Source organism: Alligator mississippiensis, chromosome 3 (assembly GCF_030867095.1).
Source record: "Alligator mississippiensis isolate rAllMis1 chromosome 3, rAllMis1, whole genome shotgun sequence".
Classification (NCBI taxonomy): domain Eukaryota; kingdom Metazoa; phylum Chordata; order Crocodylia; family Alligatoridae; genus Alligator; species Alligator mississippiensis.
In genome coordinates this window covers 58,864,035-58,890,481 of record NC_081826.1, presented here as the reverse complement: position 1 = coordinate 58,890,481, position 26,447 = coordinate 58,864,035, and the positions used below count along the sequence as shown (strand labels likewise).

At 42.0% G+C, this 26,447-nt stretch overlaps 1 protein-coding gene across 4 annotated transcripts in view; it reads left to right on the top strand.

The window, feature by feature from the left end:
• The window catches only part of TMEM70 (transmembrane protein 70), a 31,566-nt gene extending 6,701 nt beyond the window's left edge, over nucleotides 1-24,865 (top strand). For 2 of the 4 annotated variants that reach the window (XR_009460705.1, XM_019498562.2), the window contains 5 exons: nucleotides 11,001-11,065; nucleotides 12,220-12,309; nucleotides 13,600-13,728; nucleotides 18,347-18,399; nucleotides 20,410-24,865. Coding sequence is in view for 3 of the 4 variants with exons in the window: in XM_019498562.2 (XP_019354107.1) it covers nucleotides 11,001-11,065; nucleotides 12,220-12,309; nucleotides 13,600-13,728; nucleotides 18,347-18,399; nucleotides 20,410-20,499 (427 nt within the window). In the remaining variant the exon portion in view is untranslated. Of the gene's footprint in view, nucleotides 1-3,699; nucleotides 4,584-11,000; nucleotides 11,066-12,219; nucleotides 12,310-13,599; nucleotides 13,729-18,346; nucleotides 18,400-20,409 lie in introns of those variants that run through there. The other 2 variants (XM_059723967.1, XM_014606803.2) reach the window with 2 other exon arrangements.
• The last annotated feature ends 1,582 nt before the right edge of the window (nucleotides 24,866-26,447 follow it).

Sequence of the window (26,447 nt, the reverse complement as noted above, 5' to 3'; positions counted from 1 at the left end):
TGGAGAGCCCCACATACATGCACTGCATAGAAATGCAAAATATTTGGTTGGCACCTTGGGCTGAGATTTTCAAAGCTGAATCAAAAGGCCAACTTCCATTAAAATAAGTGGGATTTAGAGGGCTCCAAATCTTTTATGACAACTTTGTAACATGCCTATCTACCCCCTTTTTTTTTTTAAATCTCATCCATAGTTTGAAACCTCAGCCAAAGAACATAAGAGCGTAAAAAGTGCCATGCTTGGTCAGCCCAATGGTCCATCTAGCTCAGTATCCTGTCCCAAACTGTGGCAGAGGTGGATGCTATAGAGGGAGAGTTTTGAACTGGTTAGACCCATTTCATTGTTACTTCTTGCAACTTCATTGGTGTCAAAGGTCACATGACATTACTTCCTAATGTGATACCACTTTCTGTGAGATCTTTGAATATGGCTCGCCGGCCCACTGAGTGATAAAAAGTTCATGATCCGGCCCCACATTCAACAAGTTGGACACCCCTGCTCTAAAAGGTCCTCTGTGAAATTTTATTCTATCATTGAAATACCTCAGTGACCAATTTTTGTAGCACTTTGTAGTATTTGTACATCCTTATTTTACCCTAATTCAGCAAATAGTTAGAAACATGCTTTATATTATTGTTGTGCATAATGGGATTACTGCTGCTAGGAAAGTGCATACACATAAGAGTTTTCTGGATCAGGGTCTCTTGTTATGGTAGGAACATACCTTAGAATTATTTTTTTCTTTGCCCCAATATACAACACTGTTGTGTTTTTGTTTTGTTTTTTTATTTCTTTGGGTGGGGGGGATGTGAGATGGACAGACAGACTGGTTTACATAAGACTACTATCAGCTCTCCTACTAAGAGAGGTTCTTAGAAAGTGTATTGTACAACATGACTAAAAATAACATTTGGGAGTTCCACTTTTCTCTTCTCTTTGACATTTGAATGTGATAAATTTGCAATTCTTTGTGTTATCAATGATTGAACAATGATTTGAAATGCTACTTCCCTGCTCCCAAATCGTCCCCATGAATAATGGCTGGACAGATCCTGAACTGGTCCAAAGCCCACTGAAGCCCATGGAATGCATGCATTCTTTTTTATGTCAGTGGGGGCCCTGCTACATGTACAGGTAAAGGTGCAATGGGATCTAATGTGCTGTTCACAAAATTGTACCTCCTGCCATGCCACACATGTATAGCAGGAGGCATGATTGTGGGATCATGCATTAGATTCCATTGTGCTTTATTGTGTACAGTTTTGCCTTATTGCCCAGGCTCCCCCTGCACCAACAAGAAGCAAGCTCCCATGGCTGGGAGGGGCTCCCAGCCACAGGGGCATCCCATACATCTCTGCAGCTAGGAGATGCAGCTGTTGCAATCCCCCCATTCCCAGAGGGCTCCATGCACTCTTGTGGCTAGTAGACACAGCTGCTGCAATCCCCTACCCTGGGGGACAGAACACACCCTTGGGACTTGGGAGATCGCAGCTGTGGTTGCTGGGACCCAGTGTCCTGCAGCTGTGATCGCTGGGTCCTGGCAGCCATGGGGTGCTGCTGGGACCCAGCATCTGAAGCTACTGGACACTGGGTCCTCGCAGCTATGGGGCGCTATCAGGACCCAGCATCCACAGCTGCCTAGTGCTGTGAGTCCCCTTAACTGCAAGACTCCCAGCCCCAGCTGTGCATCCTGTGGCTGGGAGCCTGGTCAGCTGATGAGGTTCCCAGCTGCAGGGGCAGGCCCTGCTACAGCTGCAAATTAAAGCTGTATAGCAGTGAGCTATAAAGTTAGTACACATTTTTGAGATCTAACTTTATAGCTGGTTGGATTTTTTTATGGCATGATAGGTTTTTGCATATGTAACTGGACTCAAATTGCATAATTAACCAGTTAATTGTACAATATTTGTAACATGTAAAAGAGTCGGTGGGTGGCGAATTGGCTGGTAGATGACTACACAGTCCGGTGGGTGGCGAATTGGCTGGAGGGTCGCACCCAGAGAGTCGTGGTAGATGGGTCGGTTTCGACCTGGAAGGGTGTGGGCAGTGGGGTCCCGCAGGGCTCGGTCCTTGGACCGATACTCTTTAATGTCTTCATCAGTGACTTGGACGAGGGAGTGAAATGTATTCTGTCCAAGTTTGCAGATGACACAAAGCTATGGGGAGATGTGGACATGCCGGAGGGCAGGGAACAGCTGCAAGCAGACCTGGACAGGTTGGACAAGTGGGCAGAAACCAACAGAATGCAGTTCAACAAAGAGAAATGCAAAGTGCTGCACCTAGGGAGGAAAAATGTCCAGCACACCTACAGCCTAGGAAATGACCTGCTGGGTGGCACGGAAGTGGAAAGGGATCTTGGAGTCCTAGTGGACTCCAAGATGAACATGAGTCGGCAGTGTGATGAAGCCATCAAAAAAGCCAATGGCACTTTATCGTGCATCAGCAGATGCATGATGAATAGGTCCAAGGAGGTGATGCTTCCCCTCTATCGGGTGCTGGTCAGACCACAGTTGGAGTACTGCGTGCAATTCTGGGCGCCACACTTCAAGAAGGATGCGGATAACCTGGAGAGGGTCCAGAGAAGGGCCACTCTTATGGTTAAGGGCCTACAGACCAAGCCCTATGAGGAGAGACTAGAGAAACTGGACCTTTTCAGCCTCCGCAAGAGAAGGTTGAGAGGCGACCTTGTGGCTGCCTATAAGTTCATCACGGGGGCACAGAAGGGAATTGGTGAGGTTTTATTCACCAAGGTGCCCCCGGGGGTTACAAGAAACAATGGCCACAAGCTAGCAGAGAGCAGATTTAGACTGGACATTAGGAAGAACTTCTTCACAGTTCGAGTGGCCAAGGTCTGGAACGGGCTCCCAAGGGAGGTGGTGCTCTCCCCTACCCTGGGGGTCTTCAAGAGGAGGTTAGATGAGTATCTAGCTGGGGTCATCTAGACCCAGCACTCTTTCCTGCTTATGCAGGGGGTCAGACTCGATGATCTATTGAGGTCCCTTCCGACCCTAACATCTATGAATCTGAGTCTTGAGAATTCAAGCTTATCCTAGATGCTAATATATTCAGCCTGGGCAATCCCTTTGCCTTCAATTAATTTAAAAAGCAAAGGGATTGGAAGTTGCTAACCAGTTGTTTTGGTGAACTGAGGGTGAGAATCTTGCCCTCAGATTTTGTCATTTTTGAAAGATAAATGCCCAATAAATGGTAAATACAATTCTAAACATATGGTTAGTAGCTGTGTTGATTGAGATGCTATTTTTATTGTTCACAATGTTATTAACTTTAAAGCATTTCACTTGAGATCAAATCTAAGACATGGAAAGTGTACTCCTAAATGGAATGGAAGTCGTACTGCTGTTCCAGAGCAATAATGTACAATGGCTGATTAGTTTGCATAGTCATTGGATCGCCAGGATTTTCTCTTAACTTTTTGAAAAGCTTTGATAACTAGAACGTGACAAGCATTACATCAAGCCTAAAGTTTAGTTTATAAACCACAGAAGAGGCGGCAAAGAAGACCTTAGGGATCTGGCCCTGATAACTTCAGACGGATTCAGTAAAAAAGAATTTACTGGATCTTCAGTTATTTTTGCCATAGTACTAAAGCAGTAGGCATGTAAGAACAGTATGTATAAAGGACTTATGGTATAATTTAATTGGTAAATATTAATACATGATTTTTTTTTCTTTTATTAGGTGTGAAGTTTTTCTCTTACAGTACCAGTATGCTTAACCTTTGCATGATGCCCTACATCTTCAGAAATGGCATTGGAGTTGAAAGTTTGTCTTTACAAATTGCCTTTTATGGACTTATTGGATTCTTTACATTTATAATGCCAGTTTCCTTGCATCTGCTTACAAAGGGCTATGTGGCTCGACTGTATTATAAGTCTGAGACAGACACATACACAGCCATTACATATAATTTTATTTTGGCAGAAAAAAAAACTGTGTTCCAGCAGAAGGATGTAAAGATACCTGGTATTAGCAAGATGTTTACAACATTCTATGTAAAAACTAAATCAATGCTTGTTAATCCAGAGCTTTTTCCATATTTACAGGATTACAACCATCTCATGGGCTATGATAAGCCTTTTCATTTTGATTTGGAGAAGTAACAAGCATCTAGTGAAAGCAAGAAATTGTGACGATTATGAATGTTATTTGTTGTCCAGTGCTTCAGACATAAAGTAATGCAAAATTCTGTAGTTTTCATAAGTGAAAGATAATTCAGTTCTTTTAATATATTTGAGACTAGAAAAAAGTTAGGTTTTATATAATTGTAAGCAATATAATAGTGTTTCCTGAGTTAATGCACCAAATGCAGTTAAAATGTAAAATAAATGTTTACCCATCTGACATGGGTAATTGTTCACTGCTTGATTATTGTTATTTAAATCGTGGAGAGGAAAAATGCATTTGATGGTCATTTTCTTCTGCAAGCTCACCAACACATTATTTTAAAGGATGTATTCCTAGAAAACCATCCACGTTCACTGAGCATCAAGTTCATGAGTAAGAAAATTTTGAAGCATAAAAAGGGTTTTGTTATAATAAATTAAAGGTCTGTTTTTGCTGTCTTTGTGTCTGTATGCTCAGATGGTATAAGGAGATGGTATAAAAGGGAGTGGACGCTGTCCAGAATTTCTAATGTGGGGATATCCATAGCATGGAGGAGTTCCCAGGAGGCAGAGACATACTTGTTCTTTTCTGTAATTTCTGTCTGTGGAAGAAACAGGAGAATTACCTGAAGCATGATAAACTAACCATCCACAGCTGGTAGATGGTCCCTTAGGAATGAATGCCAGTTTTGCTTCATCTAACTCTTATAATTCCAAGATACCTGGATATTAGATTGAAGAAAGTATGAAAAAGAGAAGTAGTGCCCCAAGATCACCCTGTTCTGTGGGCAAAGCTCAGCAGCGAATATGGTCCCGCTCTTAGGTATTCCTTAGACGTGGTTTACAAAATGCATTAGAAGCCAATATCAAACAGAACCTTTTTCAGTGCTAATGAGAGCAATACAATATAACAACTTATACATTATGTTAAAAGAAATGAATTAAAAGGCAAGTGTCTTCAATCATCTAACAGTTGCTCTGTAAACTACTATCTGAAGTGTCTGTGCTGAGTGAGACTAAATTTAATATAGAACTAAGGGAAATCTTTAGACTCTTAGGGTACTTCGTTTCATAGTGTTTAGGGTCAGAAGGGACCTAAATAGATCATCAGGTCCAACCCTTTGCCCCAGGCAGGAATGAGTGCTGGGGTCATAACACCCCAGCCAAATATCCATCTAGCCTCTTCTTCAAGACCCTCAAAGTAGGAGAGAGCACCACCTCCCTTGGGAGTCCATTCCAGAGCCTGGCAGCCCTAACCATAAAGTAATGCCTCCTGATGTCCAGCCTGTACCTTCTCTCTAACAATTTGTGGCCATTATTCCTAATAACCCCTGGTAGTGCCCAGGGGAACAGCCTCACCCAATTTCTGCTAGTCTCCCCGGTGAGTTTGTAAACGGCTACCAGGTCCCCTCTTAGCCTTCTCTTGTAGAGGCTGAATAGGTTCATGCCCTTTAGCCTCTTTTTGTAGGGCCTGACCTGCCACTTGACCATGAGAGTGGCCCTCCTCTGGACCCTCTGAATGCTAGCCACATCCCTCTTGAAGTGCGGCACCCAGAACTGAATGCAGTACTCCAACTGCGGCCTGACCAATGCTGCATAAAGGGGAAGGATCACCTCCTTGGACCTGCTTGTGATGCATCTGGAGATGCACAAAAAGGTACGGTTAGCCTTACTGACTGCTTCCTCACATTGGTGGCTCATGTTCATCCTGGAGTCAAAAATGACTCCAAGATCCCTTTCTGCCACCGTGTTGACAAGAAGGGTATTCCCCAGCCTTGCTGGTTCCTTCTTCCTAGATGCAGCACCCTGCACTTGTCTGCATTGAATTCCATCCTATTCTCATCCACCCATCTCTGTAACCTGTCTAGATCTAGATGGATTCTGTCCCTCCACTCCAGCGTGCCCACCTCGCTTCACATTTTGGTATCATCAGTGAATTTGGACAGCGTGCTTTCCACACCCACATCCAGATTGCTGATAAAGATGTTGAACAGTACAGGCTGCAGGACCGAGCCCTGGGGGACTCCACTGCCCATGTCCCTCCAGGTTGAAAACGACCCACCCACCACCACTCTCTGGGTGTAACCATCTAGCTAATTTACAGCTGTAAAGCACTTTCTGCACACTTTAAGTGTAACATCTGTACCTAACCTGTATGTTCTGTATTTGATTGTGGCCCTCTTCTTGAATAGACTTATTCTACATAATTAGTTTTTCCTATTGCAACTGTTCTTGATCAAGAACTTCTGAAAGGTTTGATGCACAGATGTACTGCTCACTTCTTTTTAAGTGATCACTTTTTAACATAATGGAGTAAAAAGTAGTTGTTCTAACTGGTATTTATTTTAGGCTGTATCTGCTTCTTTCTTAGACCTCAGAAAGCGCATGCTGTGCCTGAAAGCTTATCTTAACATCTCTTCCAACTGTAAAGATCTTACCAAACAAATCATGCTTCTGGAAAATGAAATGCGTGAAACCAGTAAATATGCAAAGCTGAGGAAAAGCCATGAAATTCTTCCTCACTTATGTTATGAAACTGTGATTAAGATGGAATGGGAATTCTCTACTGTGCAAATTCAAAAATTCATCTTGTATCTTAAGACCTGAAGGTCTTCATTTTGGATAAAGTTGAGCCTGTCGCAGTCTGCTTAGTATAGGGCACACTTGTATCTGCTGAGCCAGAATCCTTGCTGAACCTGTAGATAGGAGTAAGATTGTCACTCAACATAAATTTGGATGCAGCAGCCTTAGTTCTGGATTTTGAGTGCAGTTTCTTAGGGTAGAAAGAGACCACCTTTTGTTGCCTTTATAGAATAACAGAATCATAGAATCATGGAAAATTAGTGTTGGAAGAGACCTCAGGAGGTCACCTAGTCCAACCCCCTGCTCAGATTAGGACCATCCCCTACTATACCATCCCAGTCAAGGGTTTGTCTACCCAGGTCTTAAGAGGCATTAGAATGTGAAGGATTCAGTATTTCATTTCTGACAAGATAGCTGACTCTTTAAAGCATCCATAATGTGTAGGAAAAAGTATCTGCACAATCTTCAATCTTAGTGAAATGTAGCCACTTCTAAAAATCCTTGAATCTCCAAAAACTATTGATGACCGCTTCCCAACTCAGAGTATTACATTTGATATGGAAGAATTTACTACATAAATCACTGAAGTTGATAGATAAAGAGGAATTAATCACAGAGTTAAAAATGAGTTGGTTTATTAAGTGCAGTTTTCCATGACTTGATGACATTTAGCAAACAGAGGAAAAAAAAAATGAATCACATCCAAACTGCTAATATATCTCTAGCTGATGCTTTAGAAGGAGCAATTTCACAAGGCTTCTTGTGAAAAACAACTCAAGCAAAATCAGGTGGTAGAGATTTAAAAAAATAGGGTAATTAGTTGCTGTTTATTTGTTATTTGGGTTACCATAATGTCTAAGGCAGGCATGTCAAACATACAGCCCACAGGCCAGAGCTGGCCCACACAGCCTTGTGTTCTGGAGTGACCCATAGGCAGCATGCAGGGTGCACTGGATGGCCCCATGGGCACCTGTTCCAGCTCTCATCCCAGATGTGATTGCTTTGCATATGCTGCTCTGGCTCTGTGCTGCATGTGATGGCCACTCAGGGTCATACTGCACAACCTGGCGGCAGTGACTCTGGGGCCATGCTGCACAGCTCTGTGGCAGCAGCTCTGGATCTGGAATGCAGGGCGGGTCTAGTGCGGCCTGAGAACTAGTCCCCTGCCACTCATCCAGCCCCTGGGAATGGATGAGTTCGACATACCTGGTTGGTCTAAGGGCCTAAGTAAGGGACTAAGGCACACTGGGCTTTAACTAAAAACAAAAAGAGGTTGCAATGTAAATTACAAGACAAAATCAACATGTTATCACTCTCCCAGCTAGACAATAAAAAATCACCAAGATAAGAGACAACAGCTAGATATACACAGGAAGGTACAGGCCATGCCGCAGCAACAAAGTTTGCTGTCTGGGACCAAGCCCACAGTGGCAGCCCATCTTTGCCCCACTCACAGATCTCAGGGGCACATGCCCCTACCCCATGCTTGCCTGGGAGTGCGCACAGTGGTGGGAGCTGCCGTACCCCTGTCCCCATGGCCCCTGAAACAAGCCGCTCTGGTAAGCATGATAGGCAATGGTATCAGTGCACCAGTAGCCTAATTTTAGGCATCATGACAAAGGGGAATTTTAAGGAAAAAATTGAAGGAGCTAGTGCAGAGGCTGATAAAAAAGCTCTCCCCAAGAGGGCAGTGTGGGGAAAAAGCAAGAATGTGCTTATTTGAAATTGTGATGCTGATTTTTATTTACTAATCAAAGATGCAAGTTAACCTTTTGATAACAAAATAAGGTAGGTCATAAAGAGCCTTGTATGTGAAGACAAGTAGTTTATGTCTGCAGTAAAGAGGAGGGATTCACTGGAAGGATTCAAAGAAAGTGGTAGCATATTCAAAGCAATGATGAGAGTGATCTTTGCAGGAGCAGTCTAAATGACAAGAGAAAAAGGTGCTCTAGTAACTGAGGTGGAGATAATGGAAAAGTTTCAATTGCACAGAAACTGCAGGTGCAGGATGCAGCGGCAGTAGCAGCTGGGGTCTTTACCTTCCCAGGACCTCTGGCTTCAGGAGGGCCTGAGACCTGGGGGCCTCCATTTGAAAAATCTGCTCCTCCCTGCAGTTGTTCAGTATCTCTGAAAATTAGGTGATTAATTAGTGGATCTAATTTCAGTTTGGAAAATACTCATGCTATCATTTATCATTGTGATAGACTTTAAAACATCACAGAGATTATAGGCATATTATTGGCTCCCTTTCAGCAAAAGATCAATAGAATGTAATTTAGCATCAAAGAAAAGTTAAAGAACCTTGTCTTTTGTGTCTTGGTAGCCATCTATCTTTTGAAAGCAAGAGAAAAGGATTGAGTGTAACCTCTCCTTGGTGATCTAGGCTTTAGCTAATTGGCTTTATTAAGGCTCATCCACATCCTATTCTAAATTTTATTTGTATGCACCAGCAATGTGTTTAACAATATAGAAGACATGAAATGAGTAGTTTCTCTTCCACAGAACGTACAATATCCTAGAAAGAAAGAAGGCATAACATAGTGAGAAACCTATAAAAGGTTTAAAAGTGAGAGTATATTTTTGTTTTGGGTTTAAATATATTTTCAGTTAACTACTTGTGACTATTTCCTCAGGAAACCCTTGTTTCTTGGTGGAAAGGGTCTTTTCTGTAAAAATCTCAGTCACAATTATAGACATTGGATTTTTGATACATTATAATCTGCCTGGCAACTGACTCCCCAGCCCAGCCCCTGGCTTCTTTACTTTTCATTCCATCCAGGAAGAGCACACACCAACCGCTGAAACTTCCTTAGCCTGACAAAGGGTTTTTGAACCCGAAAGCTTGCTTAATAACTATTCTCCAACCATTTGGGTAGGTCTAATAAAAGATATCAAATTCACCCAAGGAACCTTGTCTGCCTATGTCCTTAGACCAACATGGCTACAACCTACACCCCTGCAGTCAAAATTATGCACTTTCTCCTATTGACTAAATCTAACCTGATGTCCCTCTTGACCACTCCATTGCCCATTTATTTGATACTTGGGCCTCATTCTCTTTTGCAAGTGGAACAATTCAAACTTGATGTAGTCCAATAATCCGGATGAATAAATAACAATAATGAGAAATAAGAGGAATGAAATCAAAAGAGAATGAGAAAAAACAGAGGATGAAAGAACAACCTTATGTGGAAGGAGGTGCTGTTGAATAATACCAATTTCAAGTGTTTGTAAGGTTGTCTTGACAAGGAAACAGTCATATTAAACAGTTTTGATGAGTTAGATACCATAATGCTGACTGACTATATATAATAGGATAAGTAATGTTCTGCATCATATCAGCTTTTTTGTTTTAAGCTTTGTCTCAGCTGGGTGTGGTATCAAAATATCTAATTAGATTCCTCCACAATTTTATTGGAGGGGTGTTAAAGTAGTTAAAGTATCTAGGAGTCCTGCACCTTTTGTTTCAGACATTTGCCAAAGACCACACCTCTTCACCCTGTTTATCCAACTAGAAATGTATACCAGGTCATTTGGGCTGACATGATTCTAGTCTATCTACACCCTTGTGGGGTACTAGCTACAGCAGATGCTGTGCCTTGACCACACTAGTCCTATGGACTTCCTAGGCAAAGGTGGAAACATGATCTTTTTTTTAACAATGTTACTGAAGCATGCTCAGATTTGGGTGGCAGAAAGTTCCATGGGATCGATGTTCTGTGACAATCTTTGGTCAATAAGAAAGTGATTTTTTTAATTGATTGAGCATAAGGCTTTTAATTTTTTTTATTTCACACAATATTGCTGTCTTCAGCCATGGCAATAGTGCACTAAGATGTTTCTTCTGGTAAGTCATCTAAACTTGCTTTTATTCAATTGTGTTGATCCTATTTAGGCTTTTTACTTCTCTATTTGGTGTAATTTATTTTCTCTTTCATTATTAATTTGTGGCTTAAAACACATTGTAAACCCAAACACATTGGATCACCTTGGAAAATATAACAGTAAATACAGAAATTTCCCTTCTTTCCATAACTTTATGACAATAGTAGCTGGCAAAAATCCAGTAAAATATCAACTAAGTGTACAGAGGCTGTGAGGAAATACAGCCTACAAATTCCCAGAAGCCATCTGACCAGCGATGACTAAGCCTAACTTTGTTCCTCTTTCTGAAAATAAGCATTCAAACAAAATATTCACCCATATCACCCAGGCCTTATCACCTCTCTTTTTGGGAAGATACATAACCATGTTTAAGCTTGTTTTCTTCATTCTGTTTATTCCTGGATTTAGTGGCTCTCAAGGAAGAGAATTGATTTGTAGATCATCAGATATAGAACTATCATACTCCATTTGTGGTAAGTAAAGCATGGCTTATTCTGTATTTGATGGCTTTTGCACAATAATGATTATCCCCTCAGCAAACATCTGTCTTTTCTCTCATTTGTTTATTTGATGAATCCAGAAAAATAAAGAAGTGATTCATTATAGATTTAAGAATAATCTTGCTTGTTCCTGGTAGTTTGAATAACATGTATTTTTGGGATTCTGCACTTACTGTAAGATAACAAGAAATACTGTGGAAGATTTTCTTGTAAAAGCTGAGGGGCGGGGAAGAGATTAATTTCTGAGCAAGACCAGTATGCATATTATGGACTTGGGAGAACTTAAACAACAAGATTAACTTTCTTCTCTAGTGTTGTGATGAATCAAGTTATACAACAAACATCTTTGTTTAGTTAACTGACTCCATCTAATTCGATCCATGAATTTGCACTGCGATCCACCACACTGGAGCCCTGCACTGACAGCCAATCCCACTGAAGACTGTAGAGCTCCATAGGGGCAAATTGGGGCCTAAAAGCCTTCATCATATCCTCAGCGCCCAGCCCCCCACACACACCCTACCCTCCCAAATAACAAACCCCATCAAATAGATTACTTTTTCAGCATGAGCACAGTGGCATGTTCTGCAAAGATAATATCAGCAAACTAAACACCTGCATTCTCTGGTTTTAAAATAAAGTATTAGACTGAAATATTTTCCAAAGGCAAAGGTGCGTTGATGGGTCTCTTATTAAAAATATAGATAATAGCCTTTCTAAATTTGAAGAGACATCGTGTATTTTGTGCTGTATTATTCTGTATTTTATTGAATCCTTTAAAAGGTACAGCACTATGCAAGTTACTCAAGGAACAAGTCAATAATCTACCAGGATTTCATTCATAATACCTAGGATGCTATATTAATAACAAGCACATTTAAAGTTGTAACTGCTAGTGTGAGAGAAAGATTGAGTGAGTTTTGGAGAGGGAGAGAGAGCTGGGGGTTGTGAGGGCAATATTCGCAACCCAGTGGAATCTCTTATTAAATATTAATTTCAAATTGGAATGATCTTGATTTTTACATCTTAAGTAAGTATTTAGTAGTATCATTTTCTATGTGTACTTTTGTCATTTTATTGGAGAGATCTGTTTGTTCTGACTTTATGAAATACATTTTGTCCTTTAGATTCTATGAAACACAATTTCTTCTTTAACATAACCCCTTGCTCCCTCATTGGGAAACCACATTGGGAAGGTTCTATCTATTGGATTCCAAGTGAGTCATTGTTATGTTTATCTTTTTCCTACCAAATCTGGTAGATCATATTCTGTATTTGAAGGAAGATGAACTCTAAAAGGTTGTTTCCACCTCTAGCCCATTTCCTATATGGGAAACCTATTTTGGAGAAAATTTTCTCATGATTATAATGAAAAGATAAATCATGACGATACATAAAGAATGTGATTTTGCAAATCAAAATTGTGATGCCAGTATGCATCACAATAATGTGGCTTGCTTGTGCATGCTGTTACCATGATTGTGCACTGTGATTCTGCAACTGTATGTTTAAATTAACTGTTTGACAAACTGGCCATTCACTTGGGTAATTGCCATTCTCAGCTTTTGTATACAAGTTGGGCATTCCAGTTGCACATGCACAATTTAGAAAAATCGACCTCAAAGTATATGCTGGCAGTAAATGGCAAACTCATGTTAACATTAATTGCGGCGTTTAACTAGAGCCTCCATAATATGAAGAAATATGTCACAGATATGCAACAAAGTTTAGTCTCTAGCATTACTTTCCATAACAAAAGAAGATGGAGTGCCTACCTGTAGGGAAAAAACTATGCTGTGGCAGACACTTAAAAGTGATTATGATGGAGACTTTCCATTCCTAGCTTTCTGAGATTTTTGCAATATTCCCTATGGCTCTACCTAGATTAGAAATATAGATTATGGTTAAAAGAATGTTAGCAATCACATTTAATTCTCAGATTTTAAAACACTGGAGTAGATGGGGTTTACATTACAATATCTGACTGTAGTCAAACCCAGGCTTCTTTTCGGAAAATGCTGTTAACTGACTCCAGTAGGACAGCTCGGGTCTAAACTACAAACCAGAAGTATGACTGTGGCTCACACAGTCATATCAGAATTAGCTGAATCATTGATAGCAACAGCATAGGTTTCAACTGTCTAGTACTTGCCTAGGATCCTGGACAGATTTATTCTCTTAGCAGTACCCCCGCCAATTAGTTTCACATATGTATTACACTCAAGAGATGTGATTTCAGCATGTGTAGACATATCTTGCATCTATCTCACTCTTGATTGCAGTACAAACTTTTTACACATTTTGGGATGGGAAAAGCCTTTACAACTGATTTAAGTGAAAGTATCAATTTTTGCTGAAAACATTTGTGCTTTTGGTTAGAGGGAGGAGGTTGCAAAAGCAAACTAATACATTTGCCAAGGAAATACTGATGAAAAAATGTTTTCATGAAAATTGTGTTTGTGTAATTTTTTACCAATTTATCCTTTTTCTGTTTTTTTTTTAATTAGGGAGTGACATCATCTTTTTAAAGATAAATCTGAGCTTATGGTATCATGATGCAAAGGCATTAGAGTGGAAACAAATTATTTGCACTGGAATTGATGATGACTATTCATTTTGTGGCACTTTGAAAGGAGGTAAACAGAAATATATGGTAGTTCTCCTTTGCCATGTAGTCTGTTTACTGGGGACAAATGAAGTTAGCTACGATACATCTTAAACACTGGTCTTATTATCAGGTTTCTCAGGGCATATTTACACCTTGATTTTGGGCAACTGCTCCCAGCCACATTAAGTGCCCCTCTCTATCTACATTATCTTATGCAGAAGTAGGTGGAGAGCCCATAAGGAACACATGGTAGATAGACTGAATTGTAGAAGAAAAACAATTGGTAGTTCAGATTGAGACCCTCTATTTGTCTATTCTTGGTTCTTTCTAATTATAGGTAGCTAAGACAGAAAGTGGGGTACAGAAGGACTGGTAGTATACTTTCTGTGCTATGCTCTGCTGCACGTAAGGGACAAAAGAGGGAAAAGCAGGTAGAGAACTGCTGCCAAGGAGTTTGTGATGTAAATAATTTATGGATTTGGGCTAAAAAGTAGTTCCAGGAATCATCTTAAGTAGTAGTGTAGGTATTACTCTAAAAAAAGTAACTATTTGCACAAGGATATTTGTCTATGAAGTGTTCTAGATCATGATCCAAGACAATGCTAATCAGAACTAGCTTTTGCTGGGGAATCTAGAAGTGTAAACTTCTGCTCAGACTTCTATTTCCAGCATTAGAGTTATGACAGATTTCATGTCAGCTGGTTCTTGGCAGCTACGCCATCCTCTGCTGAATAGCCATAGTCACCTCTGGTCCCAAAAAGCATGCGAGGCAGCATTCTTCAGAGACTAAGCCAGGGACTGAGAATAAGCAACTAATCCAAACTCTACCACAGATTCTTTCTTTGATTTAGATCAAATCACAGAAAGGCCAAAGTTTTCAAACTTGAGTACCTCCATTTAGGGAACAAAAATCTAATGCTGCTAAGAGCCTGCACCTCTGATGCAGGTGCTCAGCAACTCTAAATATCACCTCCATTCTGTGTATATACCAAAGAATGTTCCAGTTTAAAAGTTTTAAACTTAACCCTTTAACCTTATGCTGCAATTTCTACATCAATAGAATGGGGATAAATACATTTACTTACCTCACAAAAGAAATATGACAACTGTTATTAACATTTGTAAAGTGACATGTTAATCCTAAACTAAGGGACCCTAATAGCTCCCAAGTTCCTGTTGGCTGGGACAACTTACCCTCCTGAAACGTCTCAAAAATGTTAGCAATAGTGCATAGACCAGGCACAAAAGCAGCTTGGCACTCTCTTCTGCAGTGTAATGCTGCAGGTGGGGGAAGGTAGGAGGACAGGACTTAAAGATACCTTTCCCAACCACATGCAATTCATTATTAGAATTATTATATTAGGTATAAAATGTACTAGGACATGGTAAGATCCCAGAACCAGCCAATTTAAGATATAGGACTACAAGCAACATAAGATGGAAATAAGAGTTATAATATACAATCAGCGTTTTCCCTGTCTTTATATAAATGTCAGCTAGACTGAACTAAAGCTCAAACAAGCTGCTGTTATGGCCAATTTCTTGAAAGCATTGCAGTGTAAAGGGTCTTGAGGAGGAGAGGTAATGACCTTATGGTTCACTTTAGATTCCAAAGGGATGGTATAAATTGGTGAGAAGCAGTATTTTCTGGCTGTGGGCTAGAATGACCCATCTCAGGTCACAAGCAGTTGGGTGGCCACTAGAACCCACTCACAGCTGGCAGCTGGCTCTGTGGGCTGGATCTGGCCTGTGGGACATAGGTTGCCAATTCAAGGTATAAAGGAACGTTGAGGAACAATGTGGGAGAAGGAAATAAACAAGGTTAAATGTGGTATTACTGAGGCTAGGGACAGAAGTTACACACAAACCAGTTTAAGTGATCAGAAACTGGTTTAAACCTGTAACAGAACATAAGTTCAGTGCACATAAACCAATTTCAAAAAGGCTAAAACTGGTTTAAGATAAACCTGGTTGAATGTAGTATCAGATTTAACTGATTTGAGTCAAACCAGTTTATGGAACTTGTGTCCCCGACCCCTTCCTGGTTTAAGTTAAATCAGAGTCCCCTAGCATCCCAGTATGCTTTTCTGCCATGGGCTGAGCTGTCTGCTCCAGAGAGCAGGGCTGGCCCCACCCCCTCCTCCCTAGCTGGAGCTCCAGTGGGCTGAGAAGGAGGTATAGACTGTAGCTGGGAGACAGCAGTGCCTGCCTGGCTCTCCCCTGCCCCACCCTTCTCTTGCCACTTGCTGCTCAAGCAGGGATCCTCCCTCTCCCACAGTATGGGCCCCAGCCGGCATCTGGTCATGGTCACACCACCCCCATGCTAGGTAATGCTGAGAGGTGTCTATGTGTGTGTGCCTCCAATTTCACTGAAACAAAGACAGATAGAACAGTGTCTGCGTAGGGCTTTTTGGAGCTAATCAACAGGTCAGCTGGTAATGTTCCTCCGTTCTTCCTTAAAAATGCTTTGCAAAAAGCTGTTTAAGAAGAGTGTAGCAGGACACTAAGGTGCCTGCTACTGAGAGCGCAGAAGACTCCTCAGGTGCTGGTTCCCAAGGCAACGGGAGCCAGCAAATAACCCACACCTGCCAGCGGTCAGCTGGCTATAAGAGGCAAGACCTGGCTCGTATGAGGGGGAGGGGAGCCGAGATCAGAGGCAGTTGCTGATGGGCATCGAAGACAGTAGGAGTTCCCTACCAACAGGGAAGGATGAGGAGACTCCTGGCCAGAAGAGAGAGAACCTGAATGCCAGAGCAGCATTGGTCACCGTGGTAGGAGAGAAAACCCGGTAGGCCTGAGCCTAGTTATAGCTGGAGGCTTATGTTTGCGTTGTAGCCCAGGGGCTTGTGTTTATGTTGTTGTTTATGTTAGCAGTTTGTTTAACACTGGTGGTTTGGGTGAGGCTATAAGGGGATGGAGGAGGCCTCATAGGGGACTCACGATAGAGTGAGGACCCCAGCCCCAGTGAGGGCACGGAGTTCGGTGGTACAGACCCCAGCTCCACAGAAGAGCCCCGGTGAGAAGGGCAGCACTGCAGGGAAGAGCCCCGGTGAGAAGGGCAGCACTGCAGGGAAGAGCCCCGGTGAGAAGGGCAGCACTGCAGGGAAGAGCCCCGGTGAGAAGGGCAGCACTGCAGGGAAGAGCCCCGGTGAGAAGGGCAGCACTGCAGGGAAGAGCCCCGGTGAGAAGGGCAGCCTTGCAGAGGGAAGAGCCCCGGTGAGAAGGGTGGCGTATAGAGAAGGCCCGCCACGCCGGACACCCGGAGCAGGAGAACTGTGGCCAAGTGGAGGAGAGGTAGCCTCCCTACAAAAGAAACATATCATCAAAGTCGTGGCGGGCGAGAATAGGAGGGTGCAAATCTGAAGCTTGGCACAGTAGAGGAGGCGGCGAGGGCTAGCACGTCGACCCTGCCGTCCCTCCTGTTACAAAGAGCTTGAACTAATGAGAGAGCGGCTTTGTTTTCTTGATGGGCTGATAGGTTTGCTATGAATGCAGTGCCTGTCAGTTTGCTGCAGACAGGACAAAGAAGCAGGGAGAGGGAGATTGAAAAGCTCAGTATCATCAACAAATGCATACACTCCACACAAGCAGTCCTCCTTCCCTCGCCCTTTGCCTCAGAGTGCTAGCTGGGGGCCTGGGTCTGGCAACACTTCCTCCCCTTGAGCAGTGAGCAGGGGGTGGGGAACCTGGTGAGAGCTGCTTCCCCCTTCCCCTTCCGGGCACACCCTGGCTGGGGACTGTGAAGGCCAAAGTGGGGGTTTAAACTGTTCCCTAATCATAGTGTCCTGCCAAGCCCTCCCTTAGCTCAGCACTGTAGAAGGGAAGGGATGGCTCACTTCAGTGCATCCCAGCTTCTAGCCTGAGCCACTGCAGGCATGTGTTTGCATTTCCTGAATCAAAAGTGAATGTCTATCCACTTGCAGATCGAATCAATCTCTGCAGGTTAGACTAACCTGCAAATATTGAATCAATTCAGGCTCGAGTTTTTGTATGTCTATCCCTGGCCTGGAAGACTAAAAGGAAGTTGAAACTGAGGTTCAAAAACAGGGGTAGCCAACTTCTGGCACATGTGGCACAACCGGCATGGGCAGCCTCTGTATGTAGAATGCAGCAGATCAGGATAGTGGCAGATAGGGCAGGAAACAGAAAGCAGAACAGCAGATGGGCCAAGGGACCACAGGGAAGGAAGCAGAAAGCAGAGCAGCAGGTTACTTAGGAAATATATAGCAAAAAGCAGAGCAACAGATGAGGCAGTGGAAGGGGATCGGGGTTTTACTCAGAAAGGGTGCAAGGCTAATTTGCGACATGCCTGACAAAAAGGTTGGCCTCCACTGTTCTAAGAGACAAATTATTTAACTAGCAGGGATTGCTTTACGAATTGTCACTTAAATGTGAGAGGTATACATTAATTATCTTCAGTCCACTAAACACAGGCCAGAAGAACTGCTCAGAAGCATTCACTATTTAAAGTTAATATACTTGAAAGAAAATAAAAGAAATTATTTCAGGACAGGACAGTAAGGTCTCAATCCAATTCTGTCTGAAGTTGTTAGAAAGTTTGAGCCACAATTGGTTAAATTTACTCTGTTGTAATTAAGAGCCAAGAATAAATACCCACTTCTGTTACAACTGTTACTATTTTACAGAAACGATCAATACAACATTTAACATTCGAGGTTTAACCATGGAATTGGAGAAGGTAGGAATTTCCTAAAATTTATATAAAGTGTTAAAAATAGTAAATAGTTTACTTACATGTGTTTTAAAAAAATCACCAAAATTGGACAGAACAACAAGAATAAAAATCAGTAAGGAAGTTTTCTACTCCCAGAAATGACTACACTTGAGTGACAGATAAACTCAAGTTATTCCTCTATACAAAGCTTTCCGTAAAATTTATTTTAGTTAATTAAAGGTGAAGTATATCCTACTGGCAATGGGTACTATTCTACATACTATTCTACATATTCCCTTCCTGTACACTGTCCTTCCTCTCTCAATCCTCCCAGAAATAACATTTTCCATATTTTTTTCCAGGTCTCCAAAAATAAATTCTCCTATCCTTCTCACCTCAGGTCTTCTCTGCTCCCATTTTTTCATCTTCTCCTTCCTTTCAGGTTTCCTTTCCACAAAGCTATTACCCCTTTTTCAAGATGTCTATTTTTACACTGAAAACTTTTGTTTGTTTCCTTTCCTTGACTTCAGTGCTTTAAAACCTTAAGGTGTGTTGGGTTTTGGATACAAGAAATAACATTTCACTGAGGGTTGCACATTTTTAGTATACCCTTAGGGAACTTCCAGCTATGATTTGGGTGCTTTCCCCACTTGCCCACTGTTGCTCCTTTTTAAGGGCTGGAGCTGCTAGCAGTGAGTTGGGAGCCCCAGCTGCTGGTTACCAGGGCAGCCAGAATGAGCTAGTGGGCCCACACCTGCTGACCAGAAGGGGCAGGCCTGGCTCGTATATAAACCCCAGGCCAGAGGCTAGGAGGTCAGTTCCCTGCTGGCAGCCAGAGGGGAAGGAGCCCCCAGGGAGGAGGTGCCCAGTGATGTAGTGACTACCTAATATGCTGCACCCAGGGCTAATGGGGCTCCATAAGCTCTGCAGGCACCCTTGCTCACTAGCGACTTAGTGCCAGGGATGCAGTTTGATGCTTTTAAAGGGGCAGAGCACACCCTTGTCTTTTTGTATTATGTTATAGCTCAGGGGCTTGTGTTTTGTTTCTTGTTCCATAACACCAGTGGTTTGGGTGAGGCTAACTGGGGAAGAAGGAGGCCTCATTGGGGGCTCACTGCAGCATGGGGACTCTGGCACCAGAGAGGGCATGGCATTTGAGGGGCACACCCTGGTGCCAGAGAGGGCGCGGCACTTTGCAGGGCTGCGGAGAGCCCAGGGAGGACAAGGGGGTCACTTTACAACAAGACCTAAACCGGACAATGTTGGTACCATCTGCGAGGCTTGGGGTGTGGTAAAGGGGTGGTTGGAGTCACGCATATAGCCCATAAGGCTAGGGTGCCCTGAAACACCCATTTTGAAATGGGACCCATGGGGTTCAGAGAAATCCATCAAGACTCTGTCCAACAGGACGTGAAGGCAGCCTCCCAAGATTACAAAAATACATCAAGACGTGGCGGGTGAGAATAGAGGGTGCCCATTGGGCCAAATTGGCATGGTCAAGGGTCTTTAGGTGTAACACGGCCATCCTTAGGGACCCCGTCCTGTGACATCCACATCCAGAGGAAGAGCAGATAATTAGGATTGCTACAGGAAGCTGACAGAGTTCTCTTCCCCTCTGCTAAGGAACCAACACCATTTCAGGAGGAGGGAAGGGAACAGAAAGAGCCCAGCAGTGCCAAGTGGTCCTGCTCCTTTCCCTTCCTAGCAATGGCAAAGCTATTTTGTGCTCCTCTCCCTTCACTGCACTATCTGGCTGGAAGAGGAAGGAACCCTACCTCCACCAAGCCTGGGAAAGGAGCATAAAGAACTCATAAGAGCTTCAGGGAGAGCAGAGGCTAAGCTGGAGAGGGCAGGGCTGATAGGGCTGGGAAAGTTAGGAAGAATTTGGAACATTGGGAACCAGAACTTGCAAAGATGGCTGATAGATATAATCAACTGGAAGCAACTCGAAGTCCCTAAGTCACAACTGGCCACTTGGACCAAAAATAAACACCAATACTATGTGTTATCTTTTTGTTTTCTTTTTCTTTTTAGGGAGAATATACAATTCTGCTAAGAGGATTCCCTAATTATTTTGAGGAAAACTTGCTCTTGTGTTTGAATTTAACCATGCTACATAAATGAGAGGTTTAAGGTATTTATGAATGTCAAGATTATTTCAGATCACTTCAGGATTACAGAAGCAAGGAACTGGACAGAACAAGCAAGTCAGTAGGATTCGACCAGTGAAATAATAGCACCATTCATTTTTCTTGGATAGGAGTACAAGATAAATTGTATGCAGTGCTATATGGAACATGGATAGTTTCATCTGTTCGTATCATTCCTGTAATCAAATGTTCAGTTAGTTTGGGCAAAATCTCTGTGAATATTAAGTACGCTGATTAATGCACAGAATGAATCCTAAATGGTTTTATAGTAACAAATGCATTTCTGTGGTACCTCCTGTGTTATCAAGAATGAGTGTTTCAGGTTGTGATAAGCTATGACGGCAATTTTTGACAGCACTTGGTATGAAACAAAATACTTTATGGCTCCAGAATCCTTGTTTTCCATCTTCCCTATTAGTTTTTCTGTTAAATCAACTGAGATAGTGTTTTTGTTCTCTTGATTCCCTCACCCTATTTCTAATAATTAATCCTCATCAGGTGCTCTTGTCTGCTCCATCACACACAATAGTGAACTTGCCAAGCCATGAGTTATGGGTTCTTTAGTTATATGGCATCAATTGTTGGAGTTAGCATCCAGTGGGAAGTTGTGCTCACAGCTAACATGCTTTAGTAGAGCTGCATTATATCAATCCAGGAACATGAGTACGAGACCCACAAGGGGTTTCTGTAGGCTTGCTTATGGTCCCAACTCCTGTGTGGGTTATGGTGGCAAAGGTTATCCGAACAATCTTCCTGAGTATCAGCTGATCTGCCTTGAATGTTTTGGTGGGCCACAGATTTTTCAGAGTCTATAAACAGATGTCACAAAGTGAAGCAGAACTGTGCCAGGATGTGTCTCGGCACAGCTGATCCACTTTATTGAGTGAGACAGATGTCATTCACATGATCCTGGAGGGTCAGGCCCCTGCCGCTCCCAGGAGTACCAGTGGCCTGATCCTGCAAGACAACATTAGGAGTGCATCTCTGCAAATGAGAGGACCTCAGGTTTCTCAGCTTGCAATGGCATGTCTCAAGTTGGATTCCCTGGACTCACTTCTGTAAATGGGGAAACCCGGGCAGACACTCCAGGGGTTTCAGGAGCCTGATTCTGTGCACCCTGGAAATGCCCTTCCAGAGGGAGGCACCCATATATGGTGGCACAAAGGTGACATCTGTTGCAGCCTGCTTCCAAGTACTGTAGTTCCAAGCAGAGAGAGAGAGAGAGTGTGTGTGTGTGTGTGTGGTGAAGAGACGTAATGTCATCTTCACACTTTTTGTTTTGATGCAAGTGGTTGGCCAGAAATCTTTTTCTGTCTAGCCAGAGAGCAATAGAAGAGGCAGGAGGGGGGAAGCCTTGATTCAGTGAATGCAGTATGAAGCTATGACCTTCTTCCTTTCTGATTCATCAGGGAATAACTTTGGCAGCCCAAGTTCTCCTCTGTTGCTCTGATGGAGGAAGGAGACCATTATCTGCAAGAGCAGTAACCAGCTGCATTGGCAGGCAGACCTCCAGTCTCTGACCTAGAGTCCCTGTAGAATGAGACAAGGTAAAAGTAGCTTATCCTATAGGCACCAGCAATTTCAGTTCCTCTGTTCCTCCAGCTATGATTCCAGTAGGTTGCTGGTGCTTTGACTATTATTCCCTGCACCTTCTTCCTGGTAGTTACTGCCAGGACCTTTCAGTCCTTGGTATGGAGCCACGATGAAGTTAAGGTTTGGGCAGCAGCATGCTATTGTTTTCTCCTTCCAACTCGCTCTTGCAGGAACAGGGAGTATCTTACAGCCGCCTCTTTGTCTGTAATATAATGTAGACATAACAGAGCTACTTTAAACTAGTTAACTTAGTAATTGGTAGAAGTCCAGTCACAGCAGCAGGGAGCTCAGCACCGGCTATGAAATGCACCCAAAAATCATGGTAGATACTTGGGCAGCTGGTGACTGTAATGTAGGCCAAATCCAGGGGTTTGTTTTTTTCCACATACTTCTCTCAACTGTTGCAATTATGACTACAGCAGAGGTGGCCAAACTGTGGCATGGGTACCACAAGTGGCATGTGGCAGATCAGGGAGGGGCAGGTAGCACAGTGGCAGATAGGGCAGAGAGCAGAACATCAGCTTAGACAGGGAGCACAAGGCAGAAAGCAGAAAGCTGAGCAGCAGGTCAGGTAAAGGACAGGGATTGGAGTTGTACTTGGGGAGGGTGCAAGGCTAATTTGTAGCACACCAGCATACCTGCCAAAAAGGTAGGCCCCCACTATTCTAAAAAAAATATCTTGCTGCCTTTATTTTTTACAATAATTTTGATTTAAATCTTTCAATTTTACTTGGAAACTCCTAAGCTCCATCAACTCTGATAGAACTTTGCTGGAGCAAGGATTATAGGATTTTGTTTACCGGGGACATAGTTCACCTTTAGCTAACCCTAAATTAAAAGCTGTTGTACAGTTTTTCATTACTTAAGGGATGATCAAGAATACTGTCTCAAAGTACATTAGGTGTTCAAGGTTCCTTTCTGCGCAGCTGAACATCAGGGCAGGCCTCTTTTGTACTAGATTTTCAGTTGTGTTTTGTGATGATGAGTTAATGTTTTAATACCTACCACATAGAACAATAAAAAATACAGCAGAAAAATTCTGTTATGTTCAGTAGCCACTAGGTTGTGCTGTATCTCAAAGATTACTTCAGAAGTGCCATTCTTTCTATTTCTTATTGCTTCCTGACTGCCAAGCTTTCAGGAGAGACCTGCAGAATTAAATGTTTTACTTTCATTTTCCATGTAGAGGCCAATTTTTCAGATGGGGTGCCAACACATGTAAGTTTTTAATTTAAAGCACTCTGTTCAAAAGTCAGGGCCCAGGAAATGTTAAGAAATCTGGAACAAAAGTCACAAATCGCTGATGGACAGCATAGCAAACAGAACGAGGAACTAAAGACAGCAAGCAACCATAATTACATCAAAGCTGTAATGACAGTATTTGTGCTTCCATTAAATTCTACACATTCTAACAAGTGTGCAAGCAGTTCCTGTTCTAAGTCTGAATGGAGCTATTGAAAAGTTAATTTGATCCCTTTAATGTTATACTGTTAACAAAAAAAGAAAGTTGCAAAACTTGATTATTAATTTCCACCTTGCTACCTATGTTTATACTAATTTTGAACAGGTCTCTGTGAACTTTTCTAGTTACTATGTGAAATCTCATACCAAAGTCAAAAAAATTTCTGTGATTGTTGTGCCCAAACCTGTTTTGAGGATTACTTTTAGTGTTACAATGTATTAAGATTTCTATCCCAAGATAGTCTAACTTTTTTTCCTGAATCTTTTCATATCTAGAAATAATTACCTGCAATGACTATTTTCTGATTATTAAGTAGCAAATGCCAAAGAAATGAAATAAGCCGAGTGCATGCATGTACATGTGCATTGGAGAGAATGAAATAAAACATTTACAAATTAGATTAAAAGCATATGCAATTAATAGCGTATAGATACTACATACCTTTAAACTATAGACGAGCAGTCTGTAGCGACAGCTTTGGTTATACATAGGCTAGCAGTCCTCGCAACATACAGAATACAGGAACCCCAACTTAAAAATAAGACGTGGAGACCTTTTTATAAACGTTCCAAGATTCCTCCAGTACATCAAATATTGCTAGATAGTGTACTGGCTGTGTTTCATTTTTGCCTTCATCTGCATATTGGCTACATGGAAGGCATTGGTGGAATCTATGGGATGCTGCAGTTATCTAAGGATAGAGTTTGGCCCCTGCATTTTATGCTATTTTGATGCACTCTTGTAGTAATCACACCTTTGCTCCTTCTAGAGTTCTAGGATATAGAACTATTGATCTGAGTAATAGGGTATCTAAAACATGTTGCTTGGGCAGATGCAGACAGCAAGCCAAAAGAAAAGAGAACAACAAAAGGAGCACACTCTATTTTCAAGCTGGTGAGAGGTGGAGCAGGCAGTTGCTGCCTTGTCTGATGACAGTATGGTTGTGTCCACTGTAGAGCACAGCTGCCCTCCCTCACAGTTGAAGACTTTTGACAACAGCTTTCTGCCTGGCCTCTGAATAGATGGCAAGAGATTCCTCCAATCTGTATGAACAAGACTAGCAAGAATTTATCTTATATATTTATCCACCTGGAAAAAAAGAAAGTTTTATGGAATTTATTTTGTGGTTAAAAATGTTTTCCAGCTTTAAAAAAAAATCAGACATATTTATGTTAGTGTTATAAAACTAGCACACAGTGCCCTAAGTGAAGTACATGTCATGTATAACTTTGAAATTGTCATTCTTGCTTTCTGGGATGCAGATGTTAAAATATTTTCTTCCTTCTGCTCTTTGTTTTCTATTACAAAATATTTTTACCCATTAGTTAATTCCCCAAGTACCTCATCATTTAACTTGCTCCCTTCCCAATTTGTGTTCTGTAAAGTCCAGGATCAGATATTAGGTTTGAAATCTAGTCCAGTTAGAATTAAGGCGGGGTAGATTTGCACCTTATAGACTAACTAAATTAGAACTGCATAAGTTTTTGTAAGCAGACACTTGCTTTCATAAGCAACTTCATGAAGTAAGCTTCTGTTTACAAAAGCTTATGCAGCTCTAATTTAGTTAGTCTATATAAATGCAAATATACCCTGCCTCCTGCTAGACTTCAGACTACCACATTGCTCTGCACACAGTTAAGGCTAAGCCAACTTGTTCAAATCAAATGCAAGCTGATCTGAAATCCTTCCTGTCCTTCAGCCCAAAGAGCAAAACACCTGGATCAGCTTTTTTCTTTTTTAATCCCTGTTGTATGTCTTGACTCTGCCTTGAACCGAAGTTAAATTCTGAAAACTCCAAGAGAAAAGCTGTTCATGGAGTATTTCTGACATGAACAAGACCATTATGAACCTTGATTCCAATGAAACACCCTATTTTGCCTGAAGTTCCTACTCAGTGGGCACGCCTACATGAGATACTACTGTACAGTGTTTACTGCGCATTTACTTAGTACTTGTATAATCAAGTACTAAATAAATGCACAGTAACCAGAGTTACTGTGCAGCAGCACTGGCAAACACCTTTTTAGTGACGCTACTGCACAGTAGCCTAATGATACTGCACAGTAGCATGTTAGTGCTGTGATGCACTACTGCGCAGTCAGTATCTCATGTATATGCACCCAGTGTTGCAAATCCTAAAGACTTAATATAAATCAAGTAGGAATGTAGAGACAAAGCTTTGGGCATTTATTTGAACTGAACTTCGAGACCCACCACAAATCTCTTTCATTAATGCTGCTTTTTAAGCAGCTGTCAGGATTCACTGCAGATGGAAAAATAGCTTTTCTTCACCCCCTCACCCTCTGCCACCAAATGTGTAATTATCCAAAGAAGCAGTTCCTGTAAAATTATGATTTTCAGTACTCACATATAAACATGCATAAAGACTACAATCCAGCATATTACTGAGGCATACAGATAACTTTATGCATGCAAGCAATCCCATTGACCCCAATGGAGTACACAAGTGCCTAAATGCTAAACCAGGCTCTACAGTCATTTAGATATTTGTCATTTACTTTGCTCCCTTTCCAAGATCTTTTTTTGCAAAGCCCAGTATAAAAAATCTGCCAATCCAAACTATCTTGGTACAAAACTGCTTTTTCAGAGATGGACTAGAAAGCATAAGCAATCATATTCATTTCACCAGATCCAACACAAGCGAATGTAGAGCTTTTATATACACATACCTTGTGATTTAATTCTTCACACTTACGATATTTCAAGGGTAAGAGGCTATACTTCAGATCCACAGAAGACCAGCAGTTTGTTTCAGGATGTATTTCAAGGGTGGTGAACATACGGCCCACAGACCTGATCCAGTCTGCCAAGGAATTTTAGCGGACCTGTGGCAGATCCCTCAGCCC